The 12,658-nt window shown below is 49.6% G+C and overlaps 1 protein-coding gene across 1 annotated transcript in view; it reads left to right on the top strand.

Annotated features, from left to right (window-relative positions):
* LOC110550475 (BOS complex subunit NOMO1) overlaps window positions 1–12,658 on the top strand; it is a 52,808-nt gene that overhangs the window by 32,520 nt on the left and 7,630 nt on the right. The window contains exons 18-25 of the mRNA XM_021640382.2: window positions 959–1,054; window positions 3,205–3,423; window positions 3,506–3,588; window positions 4,695–4,854; window positions 4,991–5,117; window positions 6,302–6,415; window positions 7,103–7,230; window positions 8,586–8,727. Coding sequence (XP_021496057.1) covers window positions 959–1,054; window positions 3,205–3,423; window positions 3,506–3,588; window positions 4,695–4,854; window positions 4,991–5,117; window positions 6,302–6,415; window positions 7,103–7,230; window positions 8,586–8,727 — 1,069 coding nt within the window. The remainder of the gene's footprint in view (window positions 1–958; window positions 1,055–3,204; window positions 3,424–3,505; window positions 3,589–4,694; window positions 4,855–4,990; window positions 5,118–6,301; window positions 6,416–7,102; window positions 7,231–8,585; window positions 8,728–12,658) is intronic.

The raw sequence follows: 12,658 nt of genomic DNA, 5'->3' as shown, positions 1-12,658 counted from the left end.
AGGCAGTCTCTCTCCTTCGTAAAATTCTGTAAACTCATGGGCTGGCAAGAGGGCTCCTTGGGTAAAGGTGTGTACTGAGCCAGCCTGGAGATCAGAGTTCAAAACCTGGAGACTGGGTCAAGGTGGAAGGAGAGAACGGACTCCACAAAGTTGTCCTCTGATCACCACGTGTGTTCTGTAGTGTGGGTTCCAATAAGAATGATAAAGATGAGGATAATAATGGAATTCTGTAAACCCAGACTGGAGAGCCATGCTGTGAAATGCCTTACAGATGGTCTTTGAACTAATTCCACTCTCAAAATATAACACCTCTTCTCCGTAGATCCCACACCCACTTGTAAAGTGTAAGCATGGTGGCCTGAGCCAGAGTTCCTTCCCATCAGTAAGGGCTGGGAGGTTTGGCATCTTGAATGTCTCGTGTAGGTCTCTATTGCTATGATAAACGCTGACCAAAGCCAGCCGGGGGAGGAAAGGGTCCATTTGGCCTACTGTCCCAGTCCCAGTCCATCCTGAAGAGAAGTCAGGACAGGAACTCAAGGGGGAACCTGGAGCAGGAGCCGGTACAGAGGCCATGGAGGAGCTCTGACTGGCTTGCTCCCCTTGGCTTCCTTAGCCTGCTCTCTTACACACTCCAGGCCGCATGCCCAGGAGTGGCACTGCCCCCAGTGCGCTGTGCCCTCCCGCATCAACCGTCAGTCAAGAAAATGAATGAAGCACAGGCTTGCTCACAGGCTAGTCTGGGGGGAGCTTTTTCTCAACCAAAGTTCCCTCCCGAATGACTTCATGTTGTTTTAAGTGACACAGACTAATCAGGACACTACTTGTGGGGCTTCCTGAGTGTCCTCTCCCTGACAGCAGGCTGCGTTCTGTCTGTATCCGGGAGGGCCCAGGGCAGTGCTGATTCCCCTGGAGTCTGTGGTGCTTGCTGCTAGTGGCTTCCCTGTGCTCCGGTCTGTAGGTCTTCACCCAGCATCCTGACGCTGACGGCCATTCGCCACCATGTTCTCGGAACCATCACCACCGACAAAATGATGGATGTCACAGTGACTATCAAGTAAGATGGCTGTTACATGTGTGCAGGGAGGCCCTGGGAGATCTAACAGACCTGGAGAAGGTGGTTCTCCAAGTGAACATGCCCTACACTCCAGCTATAAGCCCAGCAGCTGGGGCCCAACTGTTCAAAGCGGGCTTCCTGACAGCAGCTTCTTTTTTTTTTTTTAAGATTTATTTTATGTATATGAGTGTTCTATCTGCATTTACATCTGCTAGAAGAGGGAATCAGTTCACATCATAGATGGTTGTGAGCCACCATGTAGCTGCCAGGAATTGAATTCATGACCTTTGGAAGAGCAGGCAGTGCTCTTAACCTCTGAGCCATCTCTCCAGCCCTGGTGTCTGCTGCTTAAATCTGTTTGAATATGTTATACTTTTTTGCTAAGGGGAAAAACCTTCCAGGGTTTGCTCATTATAGTGTTAAGTATTTAGTGACTTTTTAAAAAGATGCCTCTTTTTCTTTAGCTCCTTTCTCAAGGGTGTGAGGAGTAGGATGGCTCCTGTGTGGTTGGAGGAGGTACTTGGCAGGCAGGCCTTGCTGAGGGACCTTCCGAGCTGGGTGGGTGTGGCAGACTTTGGGCACCATGGCTGTCTCACACAGATGGATTGGGAGGAACGCTCTCCTTCCTCTCTCTCGTTGAAGACGTCTTTGTCTCCAGCCAGATTCCCATCTTCATTTGTCACAGACACTGAGAACACTCAAGCACACATACATGTGCACCCACACTCAGAGATATGTACACAGAGACACACACACAAACACAAGCACATAAATGCCTACACATTCCACACACATACACAAATAAACACACAAGCAAACACAAAGTACTTTGTTTGCTTCTTAGTCCTAGGGATTGAACCCAGAACCCAGGGCATTCATGTGCTAGGCAAACGCTCTACCATGGAGCTCCAGCTCTAGCCCTTACATCCATTTTCACTTTGAGACAGAGTTCTGGTCAACTTGTGCAAGCTGGCCTTGAACTTGCTGTGTGAGCCTTTTTTCTCAGTATCCTTCATAGCTGTGCCCAGCCTGTGTGACAATGCACCTAGAAAATACTGTTGAGAATTGTCAAGGTGTGGCCTATGGCTTCGTAGAGTGTAAATGTGGTATTGACGGACTCACAGGGAAGCAAACACAGAACTCTAACTTTATGACTGTGACAGGGAGCATGTTTTTTTAGATAGTTTCTCTGTGGAGCCCTGGCTATCCTTGAACTCACTCTATAGACCAGGCTGGCCTCAAACTCAAAGAGATCCACCTGCCTCTGCCTCCCACACCCCAAGTGCTGGCAGTAAAGACATACACCACCGTTGCCTAGCTCCGCACGTCTCCAGATTCCAGAGAGGTGGTGTGAAAGGACAGGGATCATGGATCTCTGTGATCACAGATCTGAGTGCCATGTGAAAGCTGGCAGTTTTTCATCAAGTTTTAGGGTCCTTTATTCTGGCCAGTTCTGCTAGCATCTGTTTCTGCGCTGCATCAAGCTGTTCAGTCATTTTATTTATTTTTTATTTTGTAATTTTGTGTGTGTCCCATGTCGGTGCCAGTGCATGTGTGTAGAGGTCAGCCGTCAGTCGCAGGTATTGTTCCTTGGTAGCCATATACGTTTTTTGAAACAGGGCCTCTTATTGGCCTGAGGCTTGTTGATTAGGTTAGGCCGTCTGGTGGGAACCCCAGGGTCCACCTGTCTTAGCCTCTGCAGAACTGGGATTATAAGCACATTGTCAACATATCTGACTTTTTTGAAAATGTGGGTTTGGGGACTCATATCCTCATGTTGACATGAGGCAGGTACTTTCCTAGCCCCGGTTTTTAATTTTTACTAAACTAATTTGTGTTTATTATTATTCCTTTTTTCTTTAATTTTAGTTTATGTATGCAGGTGTTTTGCCTGCATGTATGTCTGTACCATGAGTATGCGTAGGCCAGAAGAGGTCCCGGCATCAAACCCGGGTCCTCTGGAAGATCAGCCAGCTAATGAGTTGACACTCCAGCCCTCTAGTTGTTAGTGTTTTTGAAATGAAGGACTGTGCCACTGTCGTGTCATTGTAAGGTGTCCAGCCTTTGCTCACAAGTCCCCAGTTGTGGGAATGTCAAGTTCCCATCCAGTGCAGCACCATGCCCCATCACCAGCCCTGTCTCTCCTCCAGGTCGTCCATTGACAGCGAGCCAGCCTTGGTCCTGGGACCTCTCAAGTCTGCACAGGAGCTGCGGAGGGAACAGCAGCTGGCAGAGATTGAGACCCGCAGGCAGGAGAGGGAGAAGAATGGCAAAGAAGAGGGTGAGGATGGCAGGGCCAGGCCTCCTGGGCAGGAGATGGTGGATGAGTTACAGGGCCCCTTCTCCTACGACTTCTCCTACTGGGCCCGGTAAGTGCTTGTGCTCTCCACCGCCCCATCCTCCTGTGTGATGGAGCTAGCCAGCCACCCTGAACCCTCCTCACTCCTTCAGGTCTGGAGAGAAAATCACTGTTACACCCTCATCCAAAGAGCTGCTCTTTTACCCCCCATCTATGGAAGCTACCGTCAGTGGAGGTACGAGTCCACTCCATGAGCAAGTGTCATCCTTTGTTTCTCTTTGTGTGTGTTTAAATGGTTTTGTGTTATACTTGCAGCCATGTCTATAAGCCACCCGAAAGCCTCTTTGGCACTTGATGTCACTAGTAGGTTCATACATGCATGCATGTATGTATGTATGTGTGGATGCATGGATGGGTGGGTGGATGGATGGATGGATGCAGGGATGGTTGGGTGGATGGATGGATGGATGTGTGAATGGATGCATGCATGGGTGGATGTTTGAATGGCTGCATGGGTGGATGGATGGATGGATGGATGAATGGATGGATGTGTGAATGGCTACATGGGTGGATGGATGGATAGATGTGTGAATGGCTACATGGGTGGATGGATGGATGGATGTGTGAATGGCTACATGGGTGGATGGATGGATGGATGGATGGATGTGTGAATGGATGCATGGGTGGATGGATGCAGGGATGGGTGGTAGAGGTAGCTTCTGTGACTGCTGTTGAGATGGTGGTTTTTGGAGAAGGACCTGTCTTCCTTTGATATTACTGATCCAGAAGGTGGAGGAAGAGCCATACCACCCATTGCCACACTTGCTTGAGTTTGCTGCTTCTGAATGGTTTGGCTTTTCCTGTGCTAGGTGTGGAGGGAAGGTCTTTTTGGGGAACAGGTTATCAGTGATTTCTCTGGGGAGCATTTGTATGGTGTGTGTTTAGAATTGAGTATGTTGGAAGAATACATTTCTGTTGTGTCCTGTGCTCCCCTTTTATCTTCCCACTGGGTCCAAGGGGCAACAGTACCTCCCCCCGCCCAGAGCAGGTGTCTTTCTCTGTCTCCATCTTATTCTCTTGAGATGGAGTCTCTCAACCTGGAGGTAGACTGCAGCCAGTAAGCCCCAGCCATCCTCTTGGCTTCAGCCCTCAGTGCCAAGGTTATAGGCACAAAATGGCTAGAGCTGGCCCTTTACATGTGTACTGGGATCAGACCCAGGTCCTCATGCTTGCACAACTGAACCGTCTCCCCAAACCAAGCTCCTCGTCTCAGGTGTAGGCCTTTCATCAGAAAACTCCCTCTGTATCGCCATCCCATTCTTTTGTTTTCTTCCTTCTTAGAAAGCTGCCCAGGGAAGTTGATTGAGATCCATGGGAAGGCAGGCTTGTTCCTGGAAGGCCAGATCCACCCAGAGCTGGAGGGAGTGGAGATTGTCATCAGTGAGAAGGGGACAAGTTCACCCTTGATCACCGTCTTCACTGATGACAAAGGTGCCTACAGGTATGTCCCCAAGGAGAAACCACCTGGCTGAGCCCAGCAGAGAGCTTCCCGAGGCAGGTCTGGCTTCCTGGGGAGGGCTGTGCCTCCTCTGAGGCTGGAAACATCCATGTGCAGTGTTTGGCTCTCTTTCCTTCAGTGTTGGCCCCCTGCACAGTGACCTGGAGTACACTGTGACCTCCCAGAAGGAGGGCTACGTGCTGACTGCCGTGGAGGGAACCGTGGGAGACTTCAAGGCTTACGCCTTGGCCGGCGTGAGCTTCGAGGTAACGTGCTCCAAAGGCCACTTCACTGAGGATAGTGTACATAACGGAAAACCGCGCAGAAAGTTCACCGGTCAGTTTTTCACGTGTCACACACCACACAGACACAACCACTGTCAAAATAGCAAGTTTCCTGTCCCCATAGTCCTTCATGCTGGTGCTGCTGCCTCCTACTGTCAGTGAGTGTCCATCTCCCCGAGCGTTTGTATAAGTGGGCTGTGTTCTGTGTGTGCCTGGCTTCCTTTCCTTGGGCACACTGTGGAAAGACATTGACTTTCATGTGGTTATGCATGTTTCAGCTGTCTTTCGACCTCCTCACGCCCACCTCCACCCCACTTTGCAAACAGGGTGTCCAGCCCAGACTACCGGCCTCTAAGCCTCTGACTTCCTGTGTAGAGGAGTATAGCTTTGAACTCCCAGTCCTCCTGTGTCTGTCTCCCAAGCTCTGAAATGACAGGTATTCTTGTCCACACCCGGGATATGCAGTACTGGGGATGGTACAGCTGTGACAAAATGCCTAACACAAGTGAGGACGAAAGGACTGGTGTAGGTTCATGGTTTGAGGGTCCCATCCTGTTGGTGGGGAGGCATGGTAGCAGCCGGGGCAGGAGGCCGCTTGCTCACCTCTCCATAGATCAGGAAGCAGAGGAAACATAGGCAAGTCCCTTCCTCTGTCTGTGGTGACCCAGTCTCTCAGCGAGGCTCCTCCAGAGTTTGCACATCCTCCTGCAGCATCACCTGCAGCTGGGGGCTGAGTGCGCAGGTGTGCGAGCCTGTGGGCACATTCCACGCCATACTGAGCTCTAAGTGGTTGATTGCCCGAGGAAAGACATGCATGCTGGCGACATTTTGGTCGTCGCCCCTTCTGTGCTGAAGTGTGCAGCTGGCCCTCTTGCTGTGGGTTGCTGGCCTCTGCTCTGCAGTGTTCTGATGAGTTAAACAGCAAGTGGGACTAGTGAGAACTATGAGAATAAGTTGCAGAGCTCCATGCACAGCCTGCCATTTCTGCCCCAGCCCCCACCAGCATACCCAGCATTGTAAGTGTGGACCATGGAAAGTCTCCTTCCTCCGTGGTCTCTCAAAACTACTCGTGGGAGGAATAGAGTCTCCGTTCCTGAGAGAACAACCGAAGATCGCCCCCTGCTCGCTTGGGAGCTGCTGTCCTCAAGTGTGACCTTTCTTCCCAGATTAAAGCTGAAGATGACCAGCCCCTCCCTGGGGTCCTCTTATCCCTCAGTGGCGGCTTGTTTCGGTCCAACCTCCTGACCCAAGACAACGGCATTCTGACCTTCTCAAACCTGGTGAGGCTGCGTTCTACAACTCCCTAGTTGCTGGCCAGCGTGAGAACAGACGGCGGTGGGGCCTCTGGAGGTGCACCGGTTGCGGTTTTACTCAGGACTCACTGGTGGTGATCAGTGTCGTCTTTTACTTGACCCATCACCAAGGCAGTATAATTAATTGCCTGACCACAGCAGCCCCTCCCTTAGGCAGCCCTTTGTTTTCCACAGAGCCTGTTATTTCGTTTTGTTTTTGTTCTTTTGTGTGTGGGGGAAACAGTGGCTTGCTTGTCTGGGTTTCTTTTTCAAAGTCCAATCCATGTGTAAAGGGGGTGAAGTACCAAGTTTTTATTTGTGGCAGTTCAAGGCCATGTCCTGTGGGTTCAGGAAGTGTATGCACACGTGTTGACAGATGGTCACTCCTGGGAGACCACGGGGCTAGCTCGCCTGGTGCAAAGCCCCTAGAAGATCATCAGCCACTTGCTTGCTGTGTCATTTCCTGCTGTTTATTCAGGTTCTGACTCTAAGTTCAGGCGTGGCTTCTGTTTTTCCCTGAGGTGCTAAAGGTGGTAACTCCCCATTCATGCCATGTAGTAATACAGCCGCCATCTCTGGGAGGCCCTGCTGCCCTGTCGCCTCATTTGTGGCTCTTGGTGACTCTAAGCCCTTCCCAGTTTGGCAGCCATCTTGATTGCGCCTGTCTCTTGGCAGAGTCCTGGCCAGTACTACTTTAAACCCATGATGAAAGAGTTCCGCTTTGAGCCGTCCTCACAGATGATAGAAGTACAGGAGGGGCAGAACCTGAGGATCACCATTACTGGCTTCCGAACCGCCTACAGGTGCGTGCCCTCCGGGCTGCAGGTGACCTCTGGCCTCTCATCTAGACATGCCCCCAGGCTTCATGTGGACTCAGTGTGGGGGACTTGAGGTAAGGAAGAGGTCAGAGAGGTGACTCAGCTCCATCTTGTGCTGCATAGGTGACTACTGCCTTCCTTCCAGTGTGCCCCCACTTCCTGCCCCCCTCGTGTCCACCTCCTTCCAGTATGTTGCCTACTGACCCCTCACCAGGGTGCTTCTTCAGTTCTAGTCTGTGGAAGCCTAGTGTCTTCCTTTAAAAAATTATGTTTAAAAAATGTTTGAAATATGCTTACATTATTAAAAGGAAATATAATAACTTGAGAAGAACTTGCAAATGTTGAAGGAGAATAGACACTGGGAAGTTACCTTTCTTGGCTGAGTGTGGTTTTGAAGCCAGCCTGGTCTACATAGTGAGTTCTGAGATAGCCAGGGCTATAGACAGAACCAGTCTCAGACAAAAACAAAAAATCCACCAAATGAGCCAAATAAATAAGTGAATAAATAATGGCATTTCTATTCTTGCCTCCTTGACCCCTAACATCCCTTCTTAGAAATGTCCAGAATGTCTACTTCTTTTTTTGTTTTTGTTTTTTGTTTTCCAAGACAGAGTCTCTCTGTGCAGCCCTGGCTGTCCTGGACTTGCTTTGTAGACCAGGCTGTCCTTGAACTCACAGAGATCTCCTACTTCTGCCTTCCAAGCACTGGGATTACAGGCCTGAGCCACCATGCCCAGGTCCCACTTGTTCTGAACACTCCAGAAATAGTTCGTGACAATTCTCACTACATTGGAGTGATAATCCACTAACTGGACAGGTACAGATTCTGTGCATGCACACAGACATGCGTGCTCATGTGGGTTTGCAAAAGCACTTTGGATGAAGGAAAATGGGCCATTTCAGGTTGCAGAGATGCTCAGAGGTTAAGAGCACTGGCTGTTCTTCCAAAGGTCCTGAGTTCAATTCCCAGTAACTACCTGGTGGCTCACAACCATCTATGAGATCTGGTGCCCTCTTCTGGTGTGCAGGTGTACATGCAGGCAGAATACTGTATAATAATAAATAAATTTTAAAAAAAGAAAAAGAAAATGGACCATTTTAACCAGTTACGTGGAATGAAAACTCTTGTGCGATATTTATGTTATCAAATGCTTCATAATTTCAAATTAAAGATTAGCAAGGGTGAAAACATTCCACTCCTACCAATATCTTCCTGGCCCAGGCGTCTCTAAGTGGCCTGGAAGTGTCCCCAGAAAGCAGTTTTGCCCTGCAGCCATTGTATCACAGGTGCTGTGTGCTTCAGAGGGCTGAAGGCACCATGTTTATTTCTCCTCTTGCAGTTGCTATGGCACAGTGTCTTCTTTAAATGGAGAGCCAGAGCAGGGGGTCGCTGTGGAGGCTGTGGGGCAGAAGGACTGTAGCATCTACGGAGAAGACACCGTGACAGACGAGGAGGGGAAGTTCCGGTTGCGTGGACTGCTGGTGAGGCTGCGTGTTTCGTGGGTGTTTTCTGGCTGTCAGTGGTGTCCTTGTGGGATAGCCTGGGCCAACAGGCTGGAGGTGTGAACTCTAGAATCCCTGAGCCGTGTGTGCGTTTTAGCTGACAGGGCTCATGTTTCGCCCACGTGCCTGGTTTGGTCTATGGGAAAATAAGGCTTTAAAAGGGGGGTCGTTGGAGCTTTTCCCAGTGCTGAGTGCTCATGGCTTGTGCCAGGGCTGTGAAACCAAGGCAGAGGGGCCAGAGGGGCATTGTGCACAGCCAAGGTGCTGGCAGGCTTCAGGGAGTGGTCGGGACTGGAGGGCACGGCACAGGTAAAGGCTTGTCACTCAGCGCCAGGTTACAGTGGCTGTGGGTATAGATAGCATTCCCAAGTGATTAGAACTTTTAAAAGAGAAGCCCCAAGTCATATTTTATTGGCAAAATTGCTTACCTACCTTCTCTCCTGCCCCAATTTTTGATTTTTCTTTTCTGTTTTTTGTTTTTGTTTTTTGTTTTTTTGTTTTTTTGGTTTTTTGGTTTTATTGAGACAGGGCTTCCCTGTGTACCCTTGGTTGTCCTGGATTCACTTTGTAGACTGGGCTGGCCTCGAACTCACAGAGGAGATCCACCTGCCTCTGCCTTCCCGAGTGCTGGGCTTAAGGCACCACTGCACTCGGCCAATTACTGATTTTTAGATGTTAGCTAGTTAAGAAAAACATTTGATGTAATGGTATGGCACAGAAGAGCCACTTGTCCCTGGGGCCACCTAGCCCTGACACTGGGCTTTGGGTCTGTGGTGCTTTCTTCCTGGGGTTTAAGCTGTTGATGCATTCGTCTGCTCATTCGGTGTTCACAGAGTCCCCAACAAGGACTTTGTGTCTGCTGGTCACCCATACACTGAGGTGAGAATATTGGCCCGACAGCATGGCTGCAGGCTACCTGATGTGACAGCTCTAAAGCACAGACCGCAGCCTCCTTAGTAAGTGTAACGACACAGGATTGAGCGGGCCTTCCTCAGGTGGTCCTCCCTGCTGCCGCACTTTGAGGACAGGGGGCTTGGGGTTTGCCTTTTCTTGGCTGGCCCCTCTCCCCTCCCTTGGGTGTGCTCTGCTTTCTTGCTTCTCCTGGTTTTAGAGTGACAATTTTATATCACCTTTGTTCCCCCAGGGTCCGCCTGGCCTGGGCTGTTCTAAATTCCCAGTTAACATGTTTGATTGAATTAAACTGAACAAAGCCCGCTTCTCCATGGTGATAATTTCTGCTGCTTGGCGCTTCCAGCAGCTGCCCCTTCCCCAAGTTTTCATTCACTGGTGCTCCTTTAGTAGCTTTAGGTGTGCTCCTGGGGGCAGTGTGAACCTCCTCGAGGAAGGGCGCACACCAGGTGCGAGCCCTCAGTGGTCGCCCTTCTCCGGAAGACGGGAAGTTCCTAGAAATGCCTTCTTAGAATAGGATTTCAGCAATGCTGTAGTGACCCCTGCTGCAGGGCGCCTGTGCAGACATCTCTAAAAAGGCCTGGCTGCTTGCTCTCTCAGGGCAGTCATTTCAGGACCAAAATCAAGTTGGAGAGGAAAGGGTTTATTTCACTTACACTCTCACATCACTATTCATCATTAAAGGAAGTCAGGGCAAGAGTTCAAACAGGGCAGGAGCTGATGCCGAGGCCACGGAGGGGTGCTGCGTACCAGCTTGCTTTCCCCTGGCTTGTTCAACCTTTCTCATAGAACCTAGGACCACTAGCCCAGGGATGACACCACCCAAATCGCCTGGGCTTTCCCACATCAATCACTGCTTAAGAAAACGCTCTACAAACTTGCCTACAGGCAAATCTGATAAAGGCATTTTCTCTTCCAGTTGATTCTAGTCTAGCTTGTGTTAGGTTGATATAACTGTCCAGCACGGCTGCCAAAGGCTGTAGGCAAATCCTCGGGACAGCTAGCCAAGGATTGAGAAGGTTCTGTGAGGATTGTAGCCTGGCCTCTGGCCCTGGGCCAAGTGACAGTGGCCACTATTTCCAGATTTAATAGTGCCATCTCCTCTCTTTGAGTCTCTTCACCTCAAAGTGCAAATAACTGACTGATACATCCAGGCCTAATTGAACACCTGTCTAATTGTGGGCTTAGCTTTAACTGGCTTCATAGTGTTTTATTCCTTTTTAATAATGTCTTTATTTACTCTTTGAGAATTTCATACACTGTATTTTGATATTCTTTCCCTCCTCCAACTCCTTCCAGATCCTGTCTACCTTCCTACTCACCCAACTTTATGATCTTTTTCTCTCTTCAAAAACAAAACAAAAACCCCAAGAAGCTGTCGTAGAGCATGGTATTCAGTTGTGCTAGCTGTTTGTTCGTGGGCCCAGGGCCTGCCCTGGGTGTGGTTGATGTGCCCAATATCGCCTGGCTGAAGGAGACTGATTTTCCCCTGTCTCAGAAACTCAGTTACAAATAGCTTCTTGGTGATGGGTGGGTTTTTGTGCTCACTTGTACTTCTCTTTTGCGCTGCGTTTTTGTCTGTGGGCCTTGCACATGCTGTCACACTCTCGGAGTTCACATGTATATCTGCACTGCTGTATCCTGAGGTCATCTGTTACCTCTGGCCCTTTCCATCTTTCTACCCCCTTTTCTACATAGGCCCCCGGGCACTGAGGGGAAGGGCGTGATCATAGGTATTCCATTTCTTGCTGAGCACTCAGTCTCTCAGCCTCTTTGCATGTTGTCCAGGTGTGGATTTCTGTGTTAATTAGCATGTACATGGAGAAGAAGCTTCTCAGGTATGGGGTAGTGAGGCGCTGATGAGGTTATAGTGATATGTTTTATTGCTGTGTTCATTTAGCATAATAACGTAGTAGGTTTTCCCCTAGGGCCCATGGCCTATCCACTCTTACAGTCTTAGCTCAGGTGTGGGCTCCATCTTCTGAACAGACCTTATTTCCAAACTAAAGGAAATGAAATCAACAAGGCGGGCCCTGCCGTACCATTGATCCACTGTTTCACCAGCGGACACCTTGCAGGCGAGGTGTTACGTAGATTGCAGGGTTAGTGTCAGGGGAGACTGGTGATCACTTCTCTCTGGTACCATGCACAGCGCCTCCTGGCTCTAGCCAGCAGGAGTGACGCTTCCAGGTGAGTGCCCACTCGATTTCTCCGCGTTTGTGACTCGAGTCTGTGGTCTCATAGCAGTAGGCTGCTCTAACCATCAACCTGTGGAGAGTGACCACAGGCATTAGGGTTCTGCTGTAATGTTGGGGGTCTGTGGGACATCTCTAGCATAGTGCTTTATTTATTTACTTACTTACTTATTTTTGAGGCAGGGTCTGTGTGGCCCTGGCCGTCCTGGACTCACTCTGTAGACCAGGCTGTCTAGAACTCACAGAAGTCTGCCTGCCTCTGCCTCCCAGATTACTGGGACCAATGGCTCGTGCCACCACACCTGGCATGGTTGTATTTTTTAAGTAAAAGATTTACTGTCTTTGGAAAGATGTCATGAGTCCTTTGTAGAATTCAAGCAACATATAGAAAAGAGCATGACCCTGGAGGGAAGGTGGCCTGTAGGGCCTTAGGTGCTTGAGGCTGCTCAGTCTGCCTGCTGCTCTCAGCTCAGGGCTGCGCAAGGCAGGAGAGCCAGCTCTGCCTGCCAGTCTGTGCTGATTTAAAAGTAACCGTCCTCCCTAGTGTGTCCTCCCTGAGTTTTTGTCTGTCTTAAGCTGTGGGCCTTGTGTCCTCCCTCCTCCTCGAGGCACACAGACACTGGGACCTCAGCCCTGTACTTCAGAACTTGACCCTAAGAGCTGTGCTGTTGGTGGCTAGAAGTTGACACCAGAGCTTTTCCAATAATATTTTTGGTGAACCTAACAATATTCCTGTAAATTTGATCAATAAAACAAAGTTAGAAATAAGAACATTTAAAAAATATTTTTAAAACTTTTTAAAGAAA

The sequence above is a fragment of the Meriones unguiculatus genome, chromosome 1 (genome assembly GCF_030254825.1).
Source record: "Meriones unguiculatus strain TT.TT164.6M chromosome 1, Bangor_MerUng_6.1, whole genome shotgun sequence".
Classification (NCBI taxonomy): Eukaryota; Metazoa; Chordata; class Mammalia; order Rodentia; family Muridae; genus Meriones; species Meriones unguiculatus.
The sequence above is the reverse complement of the archived record's forward strand: the minus strand, read 5'-3'. Positions and strand labels throughout refer to the sequence as shown.